At 46.6% G+C, this 27,043-nt stretch overlaps 1 protein-coding gene across 3 annotated transcripts in view; it reads right to left on the bottom strand.

Moving 5' to 3' along the window:
• Nucleotides 1-27,043, bottom strand: part of USP4 (ubiquitin specific peptidase 4) — a 124,632-nt gene that overhangs the window by 59,142 nt on the left and 38,447 nt on the right. For all 3 annotated transcript variants that reach the window (XM_045024121.1, XM_045024122.1, XR_006581062.1), the window contains 2 exons: nt 23,602-23,760; nt 14,855-15,079 (listed from right to left, as the gene is read on the bottom strand). In XM_045024121.1, the coding sequence (XP_044880056.1) occupies nt 14,855-15,079; nt 23,602-23,760 (384 nt within the window). The remainder of the gene's footprint in view (nt 1-14,854; nt 15,080-23,601; nt 23,761-27,043) is intronic.

Genomic DNA, 27,043 nt, shown 5'->3' with positions numbered 1-27,043 from the left:
CAGTTAAGTTTTGTTTTAGCTACAAATTAAGAGAGTTGTAAGTTCTCAAGCTCTGTGAACATCTGAAAGCTTTAACTATAATTTTTGTAATATTTAATTAAGATTTGTAAACCCCGATTTTGAGATAAAATTTTCAAACCTTAAAATATAACCACGTAATTCTCCCTCCCTTCTTTTTTATCCTTAAACTAAAATGATGTTTTTGTTTGTAATTGGGGTTTATGAACAAATGTCCATTCCTAGGTGGGGTTCAGAAAAGAGAGGAACTATGCCATGACAATTGGACCTACAAACTTATCCAAATGTGAGCTCAATTGTAACAAGTATGTACAAGTTTATAAGATGTTACAATAACCTTTATCAACAAATACTGATGGGGAAAAGGTACAAAAGGGAGATAAAATAATGGAATTAATCAAAAACAAAAATGCCGAGTTGATATGATTCAAGAACTGTGTTGAAATAATGGTTGTTAAAAACAGGAGCTGTGGAGCTGGAAGTTAATGAGCCAAAATTGGTATGTTGGATATTAGGTCTAATTGGTGGACAAAATAATCAAGGTGTAAACTATTCCACAAACTGGGGTCTGGGGCCCCTATAGGGTCCCTAGAGACTGCACAGGGAGTCGGCAAAATATTACGAAAAAATAAAAAAATGATCTCACTGCACATGTCACACCAAAGACAGACTACAGTAAGAAGCAGGCACACCCATCTCCCTGGTATCTGTAAATACAGTCTTTCTTAAAGCATTACTAATAATACGTGTTTGTATGAAGTACACATATACTTTTCTCAATCAGTTTCTCAGTTGGGGATCCGTGATTAACATTGTATTTGAAAAGGGGTCCATCAACAAAAAAAAGTTTGAGAACCTCTAATCTAAGTGACTGTCAAAACAAGGGGATTTTTCCTTCTAAAAGCTCTCTCCAGCAAAAGAAGAAGGGAACAAGGAATGTTAAAAAGAAAGCCTTATTTACTACTTTACATTTCAAATGCTTAAACTGTTTCTCTTTCTTTTCTGTATTTTTAATAAAAAGTTAAAAAGGATTTTTAAAGGGTGTGTTTGCAATGGTGTTAAGCAGGCAGAGGTCTCTGTATTCCAAACCCCAGACCTCATTTAACTCCGGTTAATGTTAGGTTATGTTAACATCTTTACCCCATTTATTCCATTTAAATTAATGCAACAGTGGAACTATACAATGTTACAGTGATCACACCAGCCCTCAAGAAATATTGAGTAGTCTCAGTTGGAGTGGTCTTCAGCACAAGAAAAATCTAAAAAATACTGAGGAAACTTTTCTTTGGTAAGGAAGCTTTCCCCTGAGCAGTATCCAAAACAGCTCTCATGAATGTGATCCTCTGGAAGAGATATGGGTTGATTTCTCCTAGGTGATCTGCAAGCCCCACACTGTGGAACCAGTGGCAAATATGGACTATGGAGTCTCATTTCCTGCTACAAACCTGGCTCTTATCAGCCAGTTGTCTATGTCTGGAAAGACATGGACCCATTAGGGGTAACATCTTAGTGTATGTCCACACCACAATGGCACAGTTATGGTGCTGCAACTGTACTGCTGTTGTATCGTAGTGTACACACTTCCTACATAGATAGGTTTTTTCCATCAATATAGTTAATCCACCCCTCACAGAGGCAGTAGCCAAGTCAACGGAAGAATTCTGTCAACTTAGCTGCATCTATCAGTGGAGGTTAGGCTGACCTAACTACATTGCACAGGAAGTAAAAAATTTTCACAGTCATGAGCAATGTAGCTAGGTCATTCTAACTTTTAGGTGTAGATCGGGCCTCAGATGAGCAGCTATTCTGGCCAGATATTTTGTGAATACCCTTGGGGCCATGGATCAACCAAAGGGAAGTACTTTGTACTGCTAATGTGTCTGTCCCACCTTCCTGATGGTTACGTGGATTGGCATCTTTTAAATAGGGAGCCAGGTTGCAGTATCCTTGCAAGAGGGAAGGAATGATTGCTTCCAAGGGGTGGGGGGTGAAGGTATGTGTGCATGGGTGTGTGAACTCCAAGATCCCGATGGAACTATTTAGACTGACAAGGTCCAGGATGGGTCCAAGAGTGTCTACCTTCTTGGGAATGATACAATACCAGGAACAGATGTTCTTCTCCACTCACATTTCAAAAGGGAACTCCTTCCTCATGAAAGGAACCAAGGAGGAGTCCACTTTCTCTAGAAGGACTCTTGTGACAAGGGTCACCGAAGAGGGACAGGGAAGGGAGTGGGCATTGTGCAGAACCCGATGAATATCCATCACAGACTGTCTCGACCCAGCAATGAGATGTGATGTAAAAAGAAACAAATAGAGGTGGTCCGAAGGGAGGGGCAGAGAGGGAGCAAGGAGGAAGATGTGCAGAGGCCAGTAGTCTGTACTGGACTGCACTGTCAAACCTGCCTTGGGCTGACCAGAAGCAAGACAAGTTTGTTTGTGTTTTGTTTGCTTCTTGTCATGTGGTTCTTGCATTTGATAACAGAAGGCTGGAGAAGCGACTTCTGCTTCTGAGAGGCAGAGGGCTTGGATAGCTTCAGGGAGGGGCCTGGGATCCTAAAAGATTTCAACTTTTCAGTGATGAAAGAAATGACTCACTGGATGAGATCCTGCCTTTAAAGGGCAAATACTTTATTTTTGCCTGTGGTTCTGCAGACAGACCCGACAAATGAAACAGGAGTACCACTGGAGAGTAATGCCATGGTCACAGTCTTTACAAATGAGTCAGACACATGTATGACTGTTCACAGGACACATCATGCAAAAAGGGCTCCAGAACAGGACTTACAGCTCCTCACAATGCATACTGGTATCTCACCATAGCCACCTGGTAGTCTGCACTCTCATCCCCTAGGAGCCTGAGGAATAGACTTCGTGGGCTAAAGAATTCATCCTCCTGTCCTCTCTATCTTTAGACGTGGAATGAATTATTCTCATCTCCTTTCCCTTGACCAAAGCTACTGACACCACCAGACTATTAGGAGTAGGGTGCTGTTCAAAGTATCTAGAGCCCAGAGAAGGGACTTGGTACATCCTAGCCACCTTCTTGAGACTGCAGGCAAAGATGCTGGAGTAAGGCAAAAATCCATGGCTGGATCTAAGACCAGATCTAATAGAGCCAGCTTGTCCTTAGAGCAAAATGGGAGAATGTCAACAGTGGCTTCAGAGCTTTACAGCACTGGTTGATATTGGCAGCTGTAACAGCAGTGATCTTTCTCAGCAACACTTGACACGGATATCTGGAAAGTGACAACTGAGGATCCAGTGTTGTGATCTGGGGAGGTAGCACCAGTGACATCCCCCTTCAGAAAGTTAATTATATATATATATATATCTTTCAGAATTACCTCTTAAGACATCCAGGTCATCAATAGAGAAGGCACCAGGGAGTTGGTAGAGGAAGAGGAGGATAAGGCTGTGATGCTGGGTCCACTTGTATTGGTGCCATAAAATCAGGCCCTAGTACTGAAACAGGGGCTGTGTTGATGGGACACTCCCCAAAGCCCTAGAGCTGGGGGAAAAAGACAAGCTGGGGTCACCCTGCCACTAGGTCCAGCCAACTCTGAAAGTTTGTATTTAGTCCCAAATATAGTTCCATAGTTAGAAGCTGTAAAGGACTCTGTGTAAGTCTATGAGTTGGACTCCTTATGGAGTCAGAAGGCTCTGTGCCCTCGTGCCGGGCAGCACAGAAGATCCTCCAATCTTCAGATCAGCAATGGTCCAGAATTGAGAGTCCCAGATAGGAGGGCTAGGTAACTACTCCAGGCTCAATGATGAGATGAGGTAAATATCTAAGCAGGAAGATGGTGCCAAAGCATGAAGAACCCAAACAGGGCTCCTGCTGCAGCAAAGTCCAGCAGAAATGCTGCTGTTTCTTTTTAGGACACACTTCACTGCTGGACAAACATTTCCTTTTCTCCTCCTCAGAATTGGTGCAGTAATCAGTGCTGAGGCTGAAGCCCTATGAAGGAAAGCCTGAGGCAGAGCAAGGAGTGTTCTGCTGTACAAGCAGAGCCAGGTGCTTTAAGGGGCCTAGCAGAAGCTAGTGCCAGCTTAGATGATCATTGGAGCTGCCTTTGTGGCAGAAGTCAGTGCCAAAGGCACTGTTTTGTGTTGAATCTTGATTGTATCACGTGGAGCAGACTCTAAGGTAACTGACCCAGCACTCAAGTCCCTAGTGAAAGCTGGTGCTGAAGCTGTGGCCAGAGTAAACAACTTTGCCCATACAACTGGTATGGGCAGCGATGAAGATAAAGGTCAGTCTGGGCGGTGCACAGAAACACAGCCTTCTAGTAACTCAAGAGCCTTTAGGGCCACTTCCATAAGGTGCAGCTGGGGCTGCAGTTGGCAATCCTGGAAAGCCTGGGGTGTGAATGCCTTGCAGGCAGCATACTGGGTCGAAGAGGGGGAAATCCCCCAAACAGATCAAAAACCTCACTCGGGCATCTGATTCTGGAATCATCTTCAACATGGGCACAGCTTTTCAACCCCTTGCAGGTTTCAATCTGAGCACAGCTTCAGCACTGGAGGGAAAAGACGGTTACTCACCGTTGTAACTGTTGTTCTTCGAGATGTGTTGCTCATATCCATTCCAGTTAGGTGTGCACGCGCCGCGTGCACGCTCGTCGGAAGATTTTTACCCTAGCAACACTCGGTGGGTCGGCTGGGCGCCCCCTGGAGTGGTGCCGCTATAGCGCCAGATATATACCCCTGCCGACCCATCCGCTCCTCAGGTCCTTCTTGCCGGCTACTCCGACAGTGGGGAAGGAGGGCGGGTCTGGAATGGATATGAGCAACACATCTCGAAGAACAACAGTTACAACGGTGAGTAACCGTCTTTTCTTCTTCGAGTGATTGCTCATATGCATTCCAGTTAGGTGATTCCCAAGCCTTACCTAGGCGGTGGGGTCGGAGTGAGACATAGCAGAATGTAAGACTGCTGAGCCGAAGGCTGCATTGTCTCTGGATTGTTGTACCAATGCATAGTGGGAAGCAAAGGTGTGAACGGAAGACCAGGTAGCCGCCCACAGATTTCCTGGATGGGAACATGGGCCAGGAAGGTGGCAGAAGAGGCCTATGCCCTTGTAGAGTGAGCAGTGAGATGGCTAGCCTGAACCTGAGCAAGCTCGTAGCATGTCTTGATACAGGATGTCACCCAAGATGAGATCCGCTGGGAAGAGACTGGCATGCCCTTCATGCGGTCCGCCACTGCCACAAAGAGCTGGGGCGAACGCCGAAAGGGTTTCGTCCGCTCTATATAAAAAGCTAGAGCCCTACGGACGTCCAAAGTATGAAGCTGCTGTTCCCGGCGCGATGAGTGCGGTTTCAGGAAAAAAACAGGGAGGAAGATGTCCTGGTTTACATGAAAAGCAGACACCACCTTGGGGAGGAAGGAGGGGTGTGGCCAAAGGTGCACTTTGTCTTTGTGGAAGACCGTATAAGGTGGGTCAGCCATCAGGGCGCGAAGTTCTGAGACTCGCCTCGCCGAAGTGATAGCGACGAGGAAGGCCGTCTTCCAGGAAAGATACAAAAGGGAACACGTGGCCATGGGCTCGAAAGGGGCCCCTATAAGTTTGGCTAAGACCAGGTTTAAGTCCCAGGTAGGGGCCGGGCGCCGGATCTGTGGGTACAACCGTTCTAGACCCTTAAGGAACCGGGAAACCATCTGATTAGAAAAAATAGAACGGCCACCCTCGCTGGGTAGGAAGGCCGAAATGGCTGCCAGGTGCACCTTTAAGGAGGAGACCGCTAGGCCCTGCTCCTTGAGGGACCAAAGGTAGTCCAATATCTTTGGAATAGACACCAGGTGAGGATCGAGGCCGCTCTGATCGCACCAGTGGGCAAAACGCTTCCACTTGGCGAGGTAAGTCGACCTAGTGGAAGGCTTCCTGCTCCCCAGAAGCACCTGCTGAACCGCAGCAGAGCAACTCCGCTCCACCTGGGTCAACCACGCAGGAGCCAAGCCGTGAGGTGAAGGGACTGCAGGTCCGGGTGGTGAAGCCTGCCGAAGTCCTGCGTTATGAGATCCGGCCATAGTGGCAGGGGAATTGGTTCTGCCACTGATAGGTCAAACAGTCGTACCAATGCTGTCTCGGCCATGCCGGAGCGATGAGAATAAGGTTGGCTCTGTCCCTCCGGAGCTTGAGCAGCACTCTGTGAATGAGGGGAAACGGTGGGAAGGCATACAGCAGGTGTCTCGTCCACGGGAGGAGAAACGCGTCTGAAAGGGAGCCCGGGGAGCGTCCCTGGTAGGAGCAGAACCTGTGGCATTTCCTGTTCTCTTTGGAGGCAAAGAGGTCTACTTGGGGAAAGCCCCACCTCTGGAAAACTGTGTGAATGACATCGGGACGGATCGACCATTCGTGAGACAGGAATGACCTGCTGAGACGGTCTGCCAGGGTATTCTGTACTCCCAGGAGAAAGGACGCTACTAAATGTATAGAGTGGGCTATGCAGAAGCCCCACAGTTGGATGGCTTCTTGGCAAAGCCGGGAGGAACGCGCCCCGCCCTGCTTGTTTATGTAAAACATTGTTGTTGTGTTGTCCGTGAAGACGGATACACAGCGTCATTGTAGATGGACTCGGAACGTCTGGCACGCCAGGCGGACTGCCCTCAGCTCCCTGACGTTGATATGTAAGGCCAGCTCGTGGGGTGACCAGAGGCCCTGAGTGTGCAAGTTGCTGAGGTGGGCACCCCACCCCAAGAACGAGGCGTCTGTGGTTAGCGCTATGGAGGGTTGGGGAGGGTGGAACAGGACTCCCACGCACAGTACCGCTGGGTCTAACCACCAGTTGAAGGAGTCGAGGACTGACCCAGGAATCGTGACTACCGTGTCTATATTGTCCCTGTGCGGGCGATATATGGACGCGAGCCATGTTTGGAAACTTCGAAGCTTGAGCTTCGCGTACAGGGTCACGAAAGTGCATGAGGCCATATGACCTAGTAGGTCTGAGGCAGGTGCGCACCGACGTTGTCGGGAAGGACTGGAAGCTTCGAATGATCGAAGCCATGGCGTGGAACCAGGGCAGAGGGAGGCAGGCTCTGGCCAGATTGGAGTCCAGAACCACGCCGATGAATTCTATCCTCTGCGTTGGAGTCAATGTAGACTTTTCGGCGTTGTTCATAAGGCCTAGCCGGCGGAAGAAGTCTGTGACCACGCTCATGTGCTGAGACACCTGCTGTTGGGAAGTCCCGCGAATCAGCCAGTCGTCAAGGTACGGGTAGATGTGTATCCGACGACGGCGGAGAGCTGCAGCGACCACAGCTATGCACTTGGTGAAGACCCTCGGCGCCGTAGAGAGGCCGAAGGGGAGCACCATGAACTGGTAGTGCCGGTGATTGACGACAAAGCGAAGGTAACGTCGATGAGGCGGGTAAATGGCAATATGGAAGTACGCGTCCTTCATATCGAGGGCGGCATACCAGTATCCCGGATCCAGGGAAGGGATAATGGACCCCAGGCTTACCATGCGGAACATGACCTTTACCATAAAACTGTTGAGCTCTCACAGGTCTAGGATTGGTCGTAGACCTCCCTTTGCCTTGGGGATTAGGAAATAGCGGGAATAAAACCCCCTGCCCCTCATGCCTTCTGGCACCTCCTCTATGGCACCCAAACTCAAGAGAGTCTCGACCTCTTGCAAGAGGAATTGCTCGTGAGAGGGGTCCCTGAAGAGGGACGGGTAGGGTGCATGGGAGGGGGCGAAACAAATTGGAGGTGGTATCCCGCTTCCACCGTGCGGAGGACCCAGCTGTCGGATGTTATCTGGGACCAAGCAGGGAGGAAATGAGAGAGACGGTTGGAAAAAAATGGGGAAGGATCCGGTAGTGAAACTGGTGGGCCGCCCTCGGGCGTCCCATCAAATGTTCTGCTTCGACCCCGAAGCAGGTTTCGGGGGCGGCTGGGTTTGGCTCCCCTGGTTGCCCGACTGTCTACACCGGTTCACCCTGCCACGACACCTGGTGTCTGGTTGCGGCCTGGGCTGATTGTAGGGGCGGTACGGCTGGGGCCGGAAGGACCTATGTTGGGTCACCGGGGTGTGCATACCCAACGAGCGCATTGTAATGCGGTTGTCCTTGAGGCTCTGCAGCCTTGGGTCAGTTTTCTCCGAAAAGAGACCTTGACCATCAAAGGGCAGATCCTGAATTGTTATATGCACCTCATTGTTATACCAGAGGCCAAGGTTCTGGCTGCCGAGTCCGCTGAGTCCAAGGAGGCCTGCAGGGCCGTCCTGGCCACTTTTTTACCCTCTTCCAACAGGGCCGTGAACTCTGGATGGGAGTCTTGTGGCAGAAGCTCTGTGAACTTGCCTACAGACACCCATGTATTAAAACAGTAGCGGCTTAAAAGGGCCTGCTGGTTGGCCACCCTCAGTTGAAGGCCGCCAGCCAAGTAGATCTTACGGCCTAAAAGGTCCATGCGCCTCGCCTCCTTTGACTTAGGCGCTGGCGCCTGCTGGCCATGCCGTTCACGTTCGTTGACGGACTGGACTACCAGCGAGCAGGGAGCAGGGTGAGTGTACAGATACTCATAGCCCTTCGACGGGACCATGTACTTCCTTTCCACTCCCCGAGCAGTCGGTGGGATGGAGGCCGGTGACTGCCATATTGTTTTGGATAGTCCGAATAAACGGCAGGGCCACACGAAGGGGGGCATCTCCCGTCAATATGTCCACCACCGGATCCTCAACTTCTGCTACCTCCTCAACCGGCAGGTTCATATTTTGGGCTACCCTCCTCAATAAATCCTGATGTGCCCGAAGGTCAATAGGAGGGCCTGAGGAGGATGTTCCTGCAACTGCCTCATCAGGTGAGGAGGAGGAGGAGAGACCCGGTACCAGAGGGTCCTGGGGTGGATCAGTGAGCGGCGGAGGAGCCTCTGCAGCGAGAGGAGTTTCAGGATCCTCAGATGCCAGTGGTGCCTCTTCCACGTCTGTGGGAGGGGGCCTGCTAACAGTGGCTTCTGGAGCTCAATGGTCGGAGGGCCTCGAGCGCTGAGCCGCAAACGGGGCACCTTACGCCTCGTGGTATGCCCACGGGGTCCAGAAGGAGGAGGGCCTTGGTCCTGGCCTTGAGGTTTGGCCTGCTGGTAAGCAGCACTGTCGGCGTGGGAGGAGACGGACGGTTGTCTCGAAGGCCATGGCGGTGCCGACAAGCTGTGTGACGGTGCCGCCGATCCAGCCATTCTGCCCCGGGACAGTACCGGGGAACGGTGCCGGTCTTGTCGGTGCCAGGAGTGAGATCGGGACCATCTACCGTGCCGGTGCCGGGAGGTCGACCGGGATCTCGAGTCTCTATGGTGAGAACAGCTGCGGGACGAGCAGTACCGAGAGCGGTACCGAGAGCCGGACCGGTGCCGATATCATCTGTCCGGTGACCGGGATCGGGAGCGTCTCTGCGAGTACGACCGGTACCACGATGGAGAGCGGTACCGGGACTGCGAGCGGTGCCGGGATCGAGATCGGCGTGAGCAGGAAGGCCTCCGAGATCGAGATCTGGAGTGATGTTTTTCCTAGTGGTCAGGGGAAGGAGGCCTCATTATGGCCGGCTTGCCCACTGATTTGACAACCCGCACCGGCAGTGCCAGGGGTTGAGGCTGCGTTGGCTCCGTCAACGCAATCAGCTCTCTTGCTGTCGAAAAGGTCTCAGGAGTTGACGGGAGAGCCAGCTCAACCGCGGTGTGCACCGGGGAGCAGAGCAGGACCGGACTTGACGGCCCTTGCGGTGCCGGAGTCGACGGTGCCACGCTAGGAGCTTGGACCTGCGGTGCCGGCGTTGGTGGTGCCGGCGTAGGTGCCGGAGTTCGGTCTACAAGCCTGGATGTATGGTCCTTTTTGGACGACGTCGGCACCGCCTTGCGTTTCCCCGAGGGGGAGAGGGAACAGTGCCAGGGGACCGGTGCCGGCCGTTGTCGGTGCTGGGCCTCGGTGCCGGGGTGAGCTGGTGCCGAAGGCGCACCCCTCACCAATGCAGACTGCTGGGCGGTCGGTGCCAGCGCCGCAGGGCTAAGTGCCGACTCCATTAGGAGCTGCTTTAAGCGAAAGTCCCGCTCCTTTTTTGTTCTAGCCTTGAATGACTTGCAAATGCGGCACTTGTCAGGAAGGTGAGACTCTCCTAAGCACTTCAGGCAAGATTCGTGAGGGTCTCCAACCGGCATCGGCTTCTGGCAGGCCGAGAACGGCTTAAACCCCGGTGCCTTGGGCATGAGCCTGCACCGGGTCGGGGGAAAAAAGGGGGCTAGTCCCCCAATTCCCCTGTAAACTATACACTAACTACAACTAAACTAGTAAACTAACTCTAACTACACTAAAGTGGAACTATATACACAACGAGGTAGAGACAAGAGTGAGAAGCTAGGGCTGTGGAGGACAGCGATGCCGCACTCCACTGTTCCAACGACCGTCACGGGCGGTAAGAAGGAACTGAGGAGCGGATGGGTCGGCAGGGGCATATATCTGGCGCTATAGCGGCGCCACTCCAGGGGGCGCCCAGCCGACCCACCGAGTGTTGCTAGGGTAAAAATCTTCCGACGAGCGTGCACACGGCGCGCGCACACCTAACTGGAATGCATATGAGCAATCACTCGAAGAAGAATTTTGAGAACTCAACTAAACTTAGGGACATACCTCAACTACAGAACAGGGCACTAAACTTACCACCATGACAGTAGTCAAGAGACACAGCAGAAGGAACTGAGACAGCTGAGAAGTGCCCTCCCTTCTATAACCTGGCTGCTGAATGTTTGAAAACATCAGAACATGTACACCCCACTGCTCTGAAGAGGGCTCTGAGAGCTCATCAGCAGAGGGAGCTATCGCACAAGTGGGGATGCACAGAAGTTCTTGAAGACAGGAACTGCCATCAGTGGATTGTCTAATCCAATATCCTGATTCAGACAGAGGACAATACCAGATGCTTCAGAGAAAGGTGCAAGAATCCTTGCAGTGGTTAATTACTTAACATGTCCATACAGTAAGGTTCCACATGACCCCAGAGGCTGCCTTGTTCATTTAAATCCTCTATTTGTATTTTTACCTTATCTGTGCATTGTTCCAATTATCCATAAAATTTTCTAATCCTTTCTTAAATCCTGCTAAGCTTTTGGCCTCGATGTTATCCAGTGGCAATGAATTCCACACGTTAATTAGGTGTCACATAAAGTACTTGCTTTCATCAGTTTTAAATGTGTTATCTTTCAATCTCATTGAAGGTCCACCTTGTTCTTGTTTTATGAGAATGCTTATAAACATTCTATCTATGCCATTTATTATTTTATATACCTCTCTAAGGTCTCCTCCTATTAACCTCCTCTCTAAACTAATCAGGGTGTCATTTCAATTGTCACTCATAAAGAACGTTTCCAGGCCGCTAACAATTTTATTGCCTGTCTCTGAATCCCTTCTGTTTCTGCTATATCCTTTCTGAGATAGGGTGAACAGAACTGAACTCAGTATTCCAGATAAAGCTATGTCACTGGTTCATAATGATCTAATATCTTCAGAATTATTTTCCTTCCATTTCTGTATAAATCTCAACTTACGTTTGCTTTTTTGATGGACACTGTACAGTGAGCAGGTTTTCACTGATGAGTCTACAATAATGCTTCGGTCTTTTTCATTTAAAATGACAGAAAACTGTACGAGTAGTACAAATTATGGCCTCCAATGCACATTGTTTTGTATTTGTCAGCACTGCCTTTCATCTGACATTATATTGCCCATTCTTTTAGCTTTATTTGATCTTTCTGAAGCTTCTTGGTCTTTTCCAGTCTTCATCAACCTAAGTAATTTTGTGCCATCTGCAATTTTTGACACCTGATTGTCCACTCCCATTTCCAGATCACAGATAAACCCACCCGGCCATACAGCAGATACATAAAAGGGTCAAGTTGTTCCTGAATTTCTGCAAACACAGGATATTTTCTAATTTCTGCTCAGGATCATAAGGTCATAAGAACAAGAACATAAGAATGGCCATACTGGGTCAGATCAAAGGTCCATCCAGCCCAGTATCCTGTCTACGGACAGTGACCAATGCCAGGTGCCCCAGAGGGAGCGAACCTAACAGGTAATGATCAAGTGATCTCTCTCCTGCCATCCAACACCACCCTCTGACAAACAGAGGCTAGGGACACAATTCCTTACCCATCCTGGCTAATAGCCATTAATGGACTTAACCTCCATGAATTTATCCAGTTCTCTTTTAAACCCTGTTATAGTCCTAGCCTTCACAACCTCCTCAGGTAAGGCGTTACACAGGTTGACTGTGCGCTGTGTGAAGAAGAATTTCCTTGTATTTGTTTTAAACCTGCTGCCCATTAATTTCATTTGGTGGTCCCTAGTTCTTATATTATGGGAACAGGTAAATAACTTTTCCTTATTTACTTTCTGCACATCACTCGTGATTTTATATACCTCTATCATATCCCCCCTTAGTCTCCTCTTTTCCAAGCTGAAAAGTCCTAGCCTCTTTAATCTCTCTTCATATGGGATCTGTTCCAACCCCCTAATAATTTTAGTTGCCCTTCTCTGAACCTTTTCTAATGCCAGTATATCTTTTTTGAGATGAGGAGACCACATCTGTATGCAGTATTCAAGATGTGGGCGTTCCATGGATTTATATAAGGACAAGAAGATATTCTCCATCTTATTCTCTATCCCCTTTTTAATGATTCCTAACATCCTGTTTGCTTTTTTGACTGCCGCTGCACACTGCATGGACGTCTTCAGAGAGCTATCCACAATGACTCCAAGATCTTTTTCCTGATTAGTTGTAGCTAAATTAGCCCCCGTCATATTGTATGTATAATTGGGGTTATTTTTCCCAATGTGCATTACTTTACATTTATCCACATTAAATTTCATTTGCCATTTTGTTGCCCAATCACTTAGTTTTGTGAGATCTTTTTGAAGTTCTTCACAGTCTGCTTTGGTCTTAACTATCTTGAGCAGTTTAGTATCATCTGCAAACTTTGCCACCTCACTTTTTACCCCTTTCTCCAGATAATTTATGAATAAGTTGAATAGGATTGGTCCTAGGACTGACCCTTGGGGAACACCACTAGTTACCCCTCTCCATTCTGAAAATTTACCATTTATTCCTACCCTTTGTTCCCCCGTCTCTTAACCAGTTCTCAATCCATGAAAGGATCTTCCCTCTTATCTCATGACAACTTAATTTACATAAGAGCCTTTAGTGAGGGACCTTGTCAAAGGCTTTCTGGAAATCTAAGTACACTATGTCCACTGGATCCCCCTTGTCCACATGTTTGTTGACCCCTTCAAAGAACTCTAATAGATGAATAAGACATGATTTCCCTTTCCAGAAACTATGTTGACTTTTGCCCAACAGTTTATGTTCTTCTATGTGTCTGACAATTTTATTCTTTACGATTGTTTCAACTAATATGCCCGGTACTGACATTAGACTTACCGGTCTGTAATTGCCGGGATCACCTCTAAAGCCCTTTTTAAATATTGGCATTACATTAGCTATCTTCCAGTCACTGGGTACAGAAGCCGATTTAAAGAACAGGTTACAAACCATAGTAGTTAGTTCTGCAATTTCACATTTGAGTTCTTTCAGAACTCTTGGGTGAATGCCATCTGGTCCTGGTGACTTGTTACTGTTAAGTTTATCAATTAATTCCAAAACCTTCTCTAGTGACACCTCAATCTGTGACAATTCCTCAAATTTGTCACCTACAAAAGCCGGCTCAGGTTTGGGAATCTCCCTAACATCCTCAGCTGTGAAGGCTGAAGCCAAGAATTCATTTAGTTTCTCCACAATGACTTCATCATCTTTAAGTATCAGAGGGGTAGCCGTGTTAGTCTGGTTCTGTAGAAGCAGCAAAGAATCCTGTGGCACCTTATAGACTAACAGACGTTTTGCAGCATGAGCTTTCGTGGGTGAATACCCACTTCTTCGGTTGCATCCGAAGAAGTGGGTATTCGGTTGCATCCGAAGAAGTGGGTATTCAAAGCTCATGCTGCAAAACGTCTGTTAGTCTATAAGGTGCCACATCATCTTTAAGTGCTCCTTTTGTATTTCAATCGTGCAGAGGCCCCACTGGTTGTTTAGCAGGCTGCCTGCTTCTGATGTACTTAAAAACATTTTGTTATTACCTTTTGAGTTTTTGGCTAGCTGTTTTTCAAACTCCTTTTTGGCTTTTCTCATTATATTTTTACACTTAATTTGGCAGTGTTTATGCTCCTTTCTATTTACCTCACTAGGATTTGACTTCCACTTTTTAAAAGATGCCTTTTATCTACCACTGCTTCTTTCACATGGTTGTTAAGCCATGGTGGCTCTCTTTTAGTTCTTTTACTGTGTTTTTTTTAATTTGGGGTATATATTTAAGTTGGGCCTCTATTATGCTGTCTTTGAAAAGTGTCCATGCAGCTTGCAGGGATTTCACTCTAGTCACTGTACCTTTTAATTTCTGTTTAACTAACCCCTCATTTTTGCATAAGCCCTCTCAGAGCCGTATACATTCAAGAGAAGTTTCAGCCTAGCACTTCCCAAGGCACCAGAGGCAGGCAGGGTTGGATGTGACAATCAAACGTGTCATTGCTTATGCTCTCCAATATTATCATATGTAGTCTTGTTGCCACCACGGCAAATAAGCTTCCTGCTGCCCCATCATCCCAGTCACTTAGACTGAGATATTTTCTAAACCACTTTCGATTTTGGGTGCTCAATTCCCAATAATTTTTAAATGAGAATTTGGCATTTGGGTGACTTTGAAAATCATAGTCAAATGGATCAGATTTTCCTGAACTGGATTGCAGAGAATGTCTTTGGGGATAATTCACACCTACAAATGTCTTTTTTTACCTGGGTAGGTCTATGATGCAGGTCTGCAAAAACCAGAGAAACGTCCATGGAACGATCTTTCTTCAAGGGCAATGGAAGAGTTAAATAGCAGAAAGGGTCAAAGGTCACAGAAACTTTGGAGCATTTTGGACAGACCAGGGTGGATTTGAAAAGGCCATGAAAAATATCCACGATGATAGAGTCATTTCTTAATCTATGGTTCTCCCAGGCTTCTTTCGCCACCACCTGTAGAAAGGAAATAAAATTAATTCTGACTCATACACTTCACTAGAATTGTAAATAAAGAGACATGAGACAGAAGGAACTCTGCATAATTCTGATATTTAAAAAACTATATATATATATATGTACACCTATGCAAGCTGGAAATACTATCAAGGTTCCCTGAACTTAGCCCTTCTTAACCACCTACCATTCTCTCTCACTAATCAGGCCCCAGGTCTGCAAGTCTTCCCTGTTGCAGAAGGAAATAGCGGACACCTAATTCTACCACTCTGTGTTAGATCAGGCCTGTATTGCTAGACATTTCCTCAGTGTTGGAGGAGAGGGTTGGAGAGAGAGGGGGCAGTGGAGGGAGCAAGTTGCTTGAAGTCTATGGGCCTGATCCAAAGGTCATTGCAATCAATGGGAGTCTTCCCATTGACATCAAGGACTTTGGATCAGGTCCCATATACTGGATGCAGCTAAAATTCATCTCTAGGCTGTATGTGGAAAGTATGACACAGAATGGATTTCCTGTCCATAGTGGGGTATGCAAGGCTTCATGTAGTCCTTACTCAAGGAAGGTATTTGCTTTCTTTCCTGACCCAGAAGGGACAGGTTGTGGTCTCCAGCTTGCAAAAGGTCTCAGCTTATAAATGTTATGTAGAGTTGTCTCTGGAAGAGTAGAAAACTGTGGCCCAGAGCCTTAAGTTAGAAGATGATGATTCATAGACTAGACAAGAAGGGACCACTGTGATCATCTAGTCTGACCTCACATGTAACAAAGGCCATAGACGTCCCTGAATTAATTCCTGTTTGACTGAGAACATAATCTTTTAGAAAAAATCCAATCTTGGTTTAAAAATTTCCAGTGATGGAGAACCCACCTCAACGTTTGATAAACTGTTCCAATTGTTAATTATTCTCAATATTAAAAACATATGCCTTATTTCTAATCTAAAATTGTCACACTTCAGCTTCCAGCCATTGGACCTTGCATAATAAGCCTTGTATTATCAAATGTGTTTCCCATGTAGGTACTGTAATCCATTAACTGTCTCTTTGTTAAACTACACAGATTGAACTCCTCAAGCATCACTATAAAATACATTTTTCTAATCCTTTAATCCAGAAGTTCCCAAACTGTGGTCTGTGGACCACTGGCGGGCCACGAGCGCCATTCAGGTGGTTCATGGATAGTTCCCTCTAAGGTGAGTGCCTGGGCGGTCACCCACCCTAATTAACTGTAAGGTGAGGTAGTGGCCTTGTGGGGAATAGGAGGTATATGAGAGGGGGCAGTGGGGTGAGAAGAGGGAGTGGTAGGGAATTTGGGACATGCAGGGCTGTGGCAGCCAGAGAAAGAGGTGACTTTCCCCAGCTCCAGGGCTGCGGCTGCCAGGGAGAGATGGCCCTCCTTCCCAGCCTCAGCTCTGTGGCTGCTGTGACCGAGGAGAGACCCACCTCCTTCCCAGCCCAGCTCAGTGGCTGCCACGGCAGGGGAGAGAAGGAGAGACCCCCCTCCTTCCCAGCCCCAGTTTAGGGACTGCCACGGACTACCATTGCATTAGAAAGGTAAGACTACTAATACTAAAATATGAGTTGTGTGCTTTTATTTGTAGAACAAAAAAACATCAATTATTAGGGTTTTTTTTAATATAGCGCTTTTATCCAAAGCGCTTTACAATAGTTAGCTAACGGTATAAACAATATTTGGAAAGATCATTAAGTGGTCCACTGAGACCCTCAGCAATTTTCAAGTGGTCTATGGAAAAAAAAAAAAAGTTTGAGAATCACTACTTTAATCGCTATCATGGCTCTTTCATAGAATCATAGAATATCAGGGTTAGAAGAGACCTCAGGTTGTCATCTAGTCCAACCCCCTGCTCAAAGCAGGACCAATCCGCAGATAGATTTTTGCCCCAGATCCCTAAATGGCCCTCTCAAGGATTGAGCTTACAACCCTGGGTTTAGCAGGCCAATGCTCAAACCACTGAGCTCTTCCTCCCCTTTTCTCTGAATCCTCTCCAATTTATTAACATCCTTCCTGAAATGTGGACACCAGAACTGGACATGATATTTCCAGTAGTAGTTGCAAGAGTGCCAAATACAGAGGTAATATAATCTCTCTACTCCTACTCAATATTCCCATATATGCATTAGTCTTTTTGGCCACAGCTTTGCACTGGGCGCTCACGTTCACAGCTGATTATTTACCATGATTCTTAAGTCTTTTCCCACAGTCACTGCTTCCCAAGATAAAGTCCCTCATCGTTTAAATATGGCCTGAATTCTTTGTTTCCTGATGTATGACTTAATATGTGGCTGTATTAAAATACAGATTGTTTGCTTTCACCCAGATTACTAAGAAATCCAGAATGCTCTGTATGAGTAACCTGTCCTCTTCATCATTTAACAATCTTTGTGTCATCTGCAAACTTGATCAGTGATGATTTTACATTCTCTTCTAGAGCATTGATAAAACTGTTAAATAGCAGTAAGCCAAGAACCCCTCCGTGCAGGAGTCCACTAGAAACACACCCACTCCATGCTGATTCCCCATTTAGTTACATTTTGAGACTTAACAATTAGCCAGTTTTTAATGCATTTCATGCGCGTAATGTTAATTTTGTACTGCTCTAGTTTCTTAATCAAATGTCATGTGGTACCAAGTAAAATGCTTTAAAGAAGTCTAAGTATATTACATTAAAACTATTACCTTCATCAAACTTGTAACCTCATTGAAAAAAAAGATATCAAGTTAGTTTGACAAGATCTGTTTTTCCTATACACATGATGATTGGCAATTATAGCACCCTCCTTTACCTCTTTATTAAAGGAGTTCCCATATCAGCTATTACATTATCTTGTCCAGAATTGGCATCAGACTGATGGGTCTATAATTACTTTGCTCATCTCATTTATTCTTTTTAAATATTAACACTTTAGCTTTCTTCCCCAGTCTTCCAAGACACACTAAAGCCTGGTCTACACTAGGCGTTTAAATCGGTTTTAGGAGCGTAAAACCGATTTAACGCCACAACCGTCCACACTAGGAGGCACCTTATATCGATTTTAATGGCTCTTTAAATCGGTTTCTGTACTCCTGCCCGACGAGAGGAGTAGCGCTAATATCGGGATTAACATATCGGAATAGGGTTAGTGTGGCCGCAAATTGACGGTATTGGCCTCCGGGCGGTATCCCACAGTGCACCACTGACCGCTCTGGACAGCATTCTGAACTCGGATGCACTGGCCAGGTAGACAGGAAAAGCCCCGCGAACTTTTGAAATTCATTTCCTGCTTCCCCAGCGTGGAGAGCTCATCAGAACAGGTGACCACGCAGAGCTCATCAGCACAGGTAACAATGCAGTCTCCTGAGACTCGAAAAAGAGCCCCAGCATGGACTGCACGGGAGGTACTGGATCTGATCGCTATATGGGGAGAGGATTCAGTGCTAACAGAACTGTGTTCCAAAAGACTAAATGAAAAAGTATTTGAAAGAATTTCTAAGGCTATGACGGATAAAGGCCACAGCAGGGACTCAGTGCAGTGCAGAGTGAAAGTTAAGGAGCTCAGACAAGCCTACCAGAAAACCAAAGAAGCAAACGGAAGGTCCGGGGCAGGTCGAAAAACATGCCGCTTCTATGCTGAGCTGCATGCAATTTTAGGGGGCTGCGCCACAAGTACCCCACCCCTGATCGTGGATTCCGAGGTGGGGGTTGTAATCTCTGCCATGGCTGAGGATTATGCAGACGGGGAAGATGAAGATGAAGAAGAGGAGGAAGACCTAGCAGAGAGCACACAGCACTCTGTGAGCCCCAGCAGCCAGGAGCTTTTTATCACCCTGACGGAATTACCCTCCTCCCAGCCCTCCCAAGCAACTATCCCAGACAATGACGCCATGGAAGGGACCTCTGGTGAGTGTACCTTTGCAAATAGCAAACATTGTTTTTTAAGCAAGCCTTTTTTAATGATTGATTTGCCCTGAGGACTTGGGATGCATTCGCAGACAGTATAGTTACTTAGAAAAGTTTGTTAACATGTCCGGGGATTGAGAGGAAATCCTCCAGGGACATCTCGATGAAGCGCTCCTGTAGGTACTCCAGAAGCCTTTGCAGAAGGTTTCTGGGCAAGGCAGCCTTGTTCCGCCCACCATGGTAGGACACTTTACCACGCCATGCATGTAGCAAGTAATCAGGTATCATTGCGTGGCAAAGCATAGCAGCGTATGGTCCCGGTGACTGCTGGCATTCAAGAAGCATCCGCTCTTTATCTTGTTCTGTTATCCTCAGCAAAGTGATATCGTTCAGGATAACCTGGTTAAAAATCAGGAATTTAAGTAAGGGTGGTGGCCATTTTTCTACTGGGTTCGTGGACTGCAGCAGCTTAAAAAAAAAAACCTTTCCTGCACGTAGCGAAGCGGGGGGAGGGGAGGAGTGAAATGCCGATGATCTTTTTTGTGTTTGGTCACCGGCGATCTTCCCCAAGCTACCAGCCACGCAGTGGGTGGGGGGGTGGGAAGGTTGTTGATTAGCAGGGAGCTAGCGTGATATTAGCCATGCGTTGGGGGGGAGGGGTAAATCACTACAGAAGCCGAAAGACAGTGGCTTACCATGGCCGCATGCAAGCTGAATTCTGATGCCCGGACCTGTGTCTGTGAGATCTGTAACTCCAGAGCTGCAAGCACTCACTATTAAGATGAAAAATGCGACCTTGTAGGGAAATCACATGTGCTAGGTGAATAGTGCTGTTCACTGTGAAAGAGTATAACCATTGTTCTGTAAAATGTATCTTTCTAAATATTTATCTCCCTCATGCAGCTGCAAATTTTTCAACCATCCCTCCTCCATCCCAAAGGCTAGCACAGATAAGGCGGAAGAAAAAGAAGACGCGAGATGAGATGTTCTCGGATATTATGGAAGTTACACGCAATGAAAGAGCTCATCTGAATGAGTGGAAGGACGTGGTATCAAATTACAGGAAAGAGGCCAGTGAATGTGAGGACAGGAGGGATGAACGTGAGGACAGGAGGGACAACCGAGATGAGAGGTGGCGGCAGGAAGACCGGCAGGAAAATCAGCGGTGGCGGGATGCAACTCTGGGGCTGCTGCGTGATCAAACTGACATGCTCCGGCGTCTGGTGGAGCTTCAGGAACGGCAGCAGGATCACAGAGTGCCGCTGCAGCCCCTGTATAACCACCCTCAACCCTCACCATGTTCCACATCCTCCTCACCCAGACGTGTAAGAACGCGTGGGGGGAGGCTCCGTGCACCCGCCCACTCCACCCCCATGGACAGCCCAACCAGAAGGATGTCGTTACTGTGAATTTTTTTTAATGGCCTTCTCCATACCTCCTATCCTCCTCCCAAACCACACCCTTACTTCTCTCCCTCTTTTTATAATGAATCAATAAAGAATTCATGCTTTTTAAATTAGAGTGACTTTATTTGCATAAGTAAGCTGTACTCGAAGGGGGAGGGGGAGTTGCTTACAGGGACTGAGTCAATCAAGGGGGTTGGGTGTTCATCAACAAACACAGCAGTCACACTGTACCCTGGCCATTGATGAAGCTCGTTTTCAAAGCTTCTCTGATGCGCACCGCTTCCTGGTGTGCTCTTCTAATCTCCCTGGTGTCTGGCTGCGCGTAATCAGCGGCCAGATGATTTGCCTCAGCCTCCCACCCCGCCATAAAGGTCTCCCCCTTACTCTCACAGAGATTGTGGAGAATACAGCAAGCAGCAATAACATAGGGGACATTGGTTTGGCTGAGGTCTGAGCAAGTCAGTAATGTCCACCAGCGTGCCTTTAAACGGCCAAATGCACATTCCACCACCATTCTGCACTTGCTCAGTCTGTAATTGAACAGATCCTGACCACTGTCCAGGCTGCCTGTGTATGGCTTCATGAGCCATGGCATCAAGGGGTAGGCTGGGTCCCCCAGGATAACGACAGGCATTTCAACATCCCCAACTGTTATTTTCCGGTCTGGGAAGTAATTCCCTTGCTGCATCCGTTTAAACAGAGTAGTGCTTTTGAAGACGCGAGCGTCATGAACCCTCCCTGGCCATCCCACGTGGATGTTTGTGAAACGTCCCTTGTGATCCACCAGTGCTTGCAGCACCATTGAAAAGTACCCCTTCCGGTTTACGTACTGGGTGCCCTGGCGCTGCGGTGCCAAGATAGGGATATGGGTTCCATCTATCGCCCCCCCACAGTTAGGGAATCCCAGTGCAGCAAAGCCATCCACTATGGCCTGCACGTTTCCCAGAGTCACAACCTTTCGTAGCAGCAGCTTAGTGATTGCTTTGGCTACTTGCATCACAGCAGCCCCCACAGTAGATTTTCCAACTCCAAATTGATTCCCGACTGACCGGTAGCTGTCTGGCGTTGCAAGCTTCCACAGGGCTATCGCCACTCGCTTCTCTACTGTGAGGGCTGCTCTCATCTTGGTATTCTGGCGTTTCAGGGCAGGGGCAAGCAAGTCACAAAGTTCCATGAAAGTGCCCTTACGCATGCGAAAGTTTCGCAGCCACTGGGAATTGTCCCATGTGGGATTGTTGTGCATGAGAGTGTGGGAAACTGACATGCAAGTTTCAAGGATGAAGCTAGTTCTTATCTGCTGGGAGGCAATAACAGGATAATGAATTAGAGGGTTGGCCAGGATGTTAAATAGCCAATGAAGTTACAGCTGTGCCTGTCTGCACCTTATTAACCAATTAGCAATTGCTTGATTGCCTGCATTAATTGTATAAATGAAATATGCTGGGGAGAAATAAATGACTTAGCTGCCAATCATACTGACTGAAGAGCTTTGTTCATGCCCGCTTGAGAGGCACCGAGACGCAACAGTCCCACACCTGCAACACAATGCGGTCCCACCAGTCAGTGCTTGTTTCCCGGGCCCAAAATCAGCGTTCAATGGATAGAATCTGCCCCATTACCATCAGGATCTCCAAAGCGCAGGGGCCCGCGGTTTGAGAGAATTCTGTGTCTACGTCCTCATCACTGTCATCGCCGCGCTGCCGAATCCGCCTCCTCCTCGCCTCGGATTGAAGGTCCTGGTTCACCATAGACTGCACGAGAGTGCGCGAGGTGTTTAAAACATTCACGATTGCGGTATTGAGCTGAGCAGGGTCCATGCTTGCTGTGCTATGGCGTCTGCACAGTTCACCAAGCAAAAAAGGCGCGAAACGGTTGTCTGCTGCTCAGGGAGGGAGGGGTGAGGCTGTACCCAGAACCACCCGCGACAATGATTTTTTCCCCATCAGGCACTGGGATCTCAACCCGGAAATGCCAAGGGGCGGGGGAGGCTGCGGGAACTATGGGCTAGCTACGGAATAGCTACCCACAGTGCAATGCTCCAGAAATCGACGCTAGCCTCGGACCGTGGACGCACACCACCGATTTAATGTGTTTAGTGTGGCCGCGCACACTCGATTTTATACAATCTGTTTTGTTAAACCGGTTTATGTAAATTCGGAATAATCCCGTAGTGTAGACGTACCCTAAAAATCAACATTAATGGTCCAGAGAGCTCCTCTGTCAACTCTTTTAAAACTCTTTGTTGCAAGTTATTTGAACCTACCAATTTTAAAATGTCTAGTTTTAGCAGCTGCTATTAAATATCTTCCTTAGATACTCTTGGAATGAAAAGTATTTTTATCAATCAACATTATCCTATGATACATCTACATCACTTGGCTTTTTCCCCAGTGAAGGGTAAGGGGGCTGAACTAAAGGAAATCTGCACGCAGTAATCATGGAGCTATCTGAACTGGCTTTCTGGAAATTCTTGTCCAAGTTTCAGGATTTCTATTTGCTTGAGCCTGTGGATTGGGAGCTCTTCTTGGTTTGGCACACTTTGCCTATGGTACAGTACCATATGCACTATAACTAGGTTGCTGAGATGAGATCAGAGTTATTGCCAACAGCAGGGCTCAGGACTATAAAGGAAAGTCCTGCCATTTATGGCATAAATGCTCATAGCGTCTCCTTAAGTTAGAGAAAAATGGAAGTACTTGGATAAAAGGCAAAGGTAGGCTGGGTCCAAGGCCCCTTCCTTCTCCTTAACAGGATTCTAGGTAATTCCTTATATACACAACAAACAGATTTATGTGGTATCTTGGAGAAAAGGTAAATTATGTCATCATTTGTGTTGCCACAATCCCATTCACTGCACATAGAACACAAAAACGTAATTTATTAAATTCTGTGCTCCAACCCCACATATGGAATGACAGTCAAGTGATAAATTGCAGTGATATGGGATAATGCAGTTTACCATTCACGTTTGAGTTTATTAACTGCATTCTGCTCACTAATCTCCCTCTATTGAGACTTCTAGCATTCCAAGTGTCAGAGTAACGGTGGGGATATAACAAGACCACTGCAATCCCAAGGTGCAACAATAACTTAAGCACATTTGCAGCTTTAACTATCATCTTCCTGGCTTTGGATAGCAGTTTAATACAGACTATTCATGCTATTTAAATGTAGCTCAGAGCCTCCAGTGAGCATAGGGTGTAATTTTATCTAACCACTGTACCGAATCAGGCCTGCCATTGGCATCCTTGAGCTCCAAGTAGGGCTTCTTCTTCACTCGGTTCAGATCCTCGTGCAAGCCATCCAGGAGGAATGCCAAGAGCTCCTGAGAATCTTGCTGCTGGTACCCTGAGAACTGAGGGGCAAAACGGCCAACCTGGGTCTAAAATTAAAACAGAATGGGACAATCTGTTCAGAGCAGCGTCATGCATGTATTCGTAAAAATGAAATAAAGAAATTCATATCCTGATTTCTGCAGAATTCTGCAGCAAGAAGCTGCTGTAGAGTTTATTGCTAGCTACAATGAAGCTGAAGGCAACATAACAAGGATGTCAGTACAGATTTTCTGGTCTATTTTAAAGTTAGAGCATCAGTTAGAGCAGCGTTTCCCAAAGGATGGCGGGCGCCCTTCCTCCCACATGACATGAAGGATTAGCTGGGTTGTGCGGCGCAGACAGGCCTCAACTGTTATCCAGTCTCAGCTTTCACTAAAAATTAAGAGTGAAATTTTGGCCCCATTGAAGTCAGTGGCACAACTCCCAATGACTTCAATGGAGCCAGGATTCTACTCTAAGTCTCTAGTTGTTCTAATTTCAAACAAACTTTGAAAACTGACTAGAGTATAACTAAAGATAACAATAACAGCCTAGACTTGACAGTGACTGACTCATAGTTGTTACTGCTAAGTAACATTGAAAAGTGATGTTCTATTTCAAATTTATGATAATTATGAAAAAGACTAAATATCCACTATTGAATCCACATCACTGCTTAACGTAAAAATTTAACACTTTCAAAAACTAAACATACAAAGACTTAATTTGGGGACAGTTAAGGTTGCTTCAGGATATGTCTCACACCAAGCCAAAATCTTAGAAGTTAAGGGAAAAGTTTCCTGCATTCCTTGCCACTTTCACATCACCCACAACACTGTCAATAACCGACTCCACCATTCCATAAGGCTTACATTTCCACCTTCAACAGCAACTCACCCCAAATTCAAGCTCATACTTTAAGGCAAAGCCTTTACAGCAACTTCTGACATTATTTCAACAGATTGACTTAGTTGAAAGTGACACATTCCATACATTTGAGAAGTCATTCTACCTTAACACTGTTCAGGTTGTTTGGGTGCCTTAAATGCATTTCCCTACTTTGACATCTGTGGATTTATTTTTATGCTCAACCTTATCTTGGTTTATAATGTTTGTTTCTGAGGTAACTGCAACATTATTCTAATGTTTGCAGTTTTGGTGGAGCAGTGTTGGTCCCAGGATATGAAACAGACAAGGAGGGTGAGGTAATATATTTTATTTCCCCTCTATTCCGCACTGGTGAGGTCACATCTGGAGTATTGCATCCAGTTCTGGGCACCCCACTACAGAAAGGACGTGGACAAATTGGAGACAGTCCAGCAGAGGGCAACAAAAATTATCAGGGGGCTGGGGCACATGACTTACGAAGAGAGGCTGAGGGAATGGGGCTTGTTTAGTCTGCAGAAGAATGAGGGGGGATTTGATAGCAGCCTTCAACTACCTGAAGGGGGGTTCCAAAGAGGATGGAGCTCGTCTGTTCTCAGTGGTGGCAAATGACAGAACAAGGAGCAATGGTCTCAAGTTGTATTGGGGGAGGTCTAGGTTGGATATTAGGAAACACTATTGTAATGGGTTCAGTCACAGAGATCCCCTTGGGACTGTCACCTGATGCGCTAAAATTACCTCTGAGCCTGTTTTACCTGCCAGCTTGGGACTCCAGAACCCTGACTTGTTGACCCAGACAAGCTAGCCTGCTGCAACAGAGACCCAGGTCTGGTCCAAGCCCCCAAAGCTGCAGACTTTAACCAAAAACTGTTCAGCAGGTTTCCTATCTCCAGCACCCAGACACCCAGCTCCCAATGGGATCCAAATCCCAAATAAATCTGTTTTACTCTGTATAAAGCTTCTACAGGGTAAACTCATAAATTGTCCGCCCTCTATAACACTGATAGAGAGATATGCACAGCTGTTTGCTCCCCCAGGTATTAAACACTTACTCTGGATTAATTAATAAGTAAAAGTGATTTTATTAAGTATAAAAAGTAGGATTTAAGTAGTTCCAAGTAATAACAGACAGAAAAAAGTAAGTTACCAAGCAAAATAAAATAAAACACGCAAGTCTAACCCTAATGCGTTAAGAAACTGAATACAGGTAAATCTCACCCTCAGATGTTCCAATAAGCTTCTTTCACAGACTAGACTCCTTCCTTGTCTGGGCCCAATCCTTTCCCCTTGTACACTCCTTTTTAGTTCCAGGTCAGGTGGTAACTAGGGGATTTCTCATGACTGGCAGCCCCCCCCCCTTCCCTTTGTTCTCTTCCACCCTCTTTTATAGCTTTGGCACATTGCAGGAATCCCCACCCCTCCTTCTAAAGCACCAGGTTTAAGATGGATTCCAATATCCTGTGACATGGTCACATGTCCTGAGAGACCTCATTCTTCATTCTTCCAGGGCTGGCCTGCAGGTACCCAGGGAGGTTTGCAGATAAACAGAGCTATTTACAACCAATTGTCCTAGTCAATGGAAGCCATCAAAATTCCAAGCCACCATTAATGGCCTACACTTCGCATAATTACTATAGGACTTCAGAGTAATACTTCATATTTCTAGCTTCAGATACAAGAATGATACATTCATACAAATAGGTTGAACACACTCAGTAGATTATAAGTTTTGTAATGTTACCCTACAAGAGACCTTTTGCATAAAGCATATTGCAGTTACATTATATTCACACTCAAATATATTTCCATAAACATATGGCATGCAACACCACAACTATTTCATTAGGAGGGTGGTGAAGCACTGGAATGGGTTACCTAGGGAGGCGGTGGAATCTCCATCCTTAGAGGTTTTTAAGGCCCAGCTTGACAAAACCCTGGCTGGGATGATTAAGTTGGGGTTGGTCCTGATTTGAGCAGGGGTGGACTAGATGACCTCCTGAGGTCTCTTTCAACCCTAATCTTCTATGATTCTATAATATCTTTATTGGACCAACTTCTGTTGGTGAGAGAGATAAGCTAGTTAGTTCAATAAAAGATATTGCCTCACCCACCTTGTCTTTCTCACATCCTTCTAATGTTAATTTTACCCTTTGTACTCCAAATGAAAAAAGCTTTTTTGCCTGAGAACATTTTAAAACACCAATCCTACAATTTTCTTTCACTGAGGATAGGTCAATCAATGGTTATTAGCCAGGATGGGCAGGGATGGTGTCCCTAGCCTCTGTTTGCCAGAAGCTGGGAATTGGCGACAGGGGATGGACCACTTGATGATTACCTGTTTTATTCATTCCCTCCAAAACACCTGGCACTGGCCACTGTCAGAAGACAGGATACTGGGCTAGACAGACCTTTGGTCTCACCCAGTATGACTATTCTTATATTATGTTCCTATGTCCATATCACACT

This window comes from Mauremys mutica, chromosome 7, assembly GCF_020497125.1.
Source record: "Mauremys mutica isolate MM-2020 ecotype Southern chromosome 7, ASM2049712v1, whole genome shotgun sequence".
NCBI classification, from domain to species: Eukaryota; Metazoa; Chordata; order Testudines; family Geoemydidae; genus Mauremys; species Mauremys mutica.
This window is presented reverse-complemented; position numbering and strand designations above follow the sequence as displayed.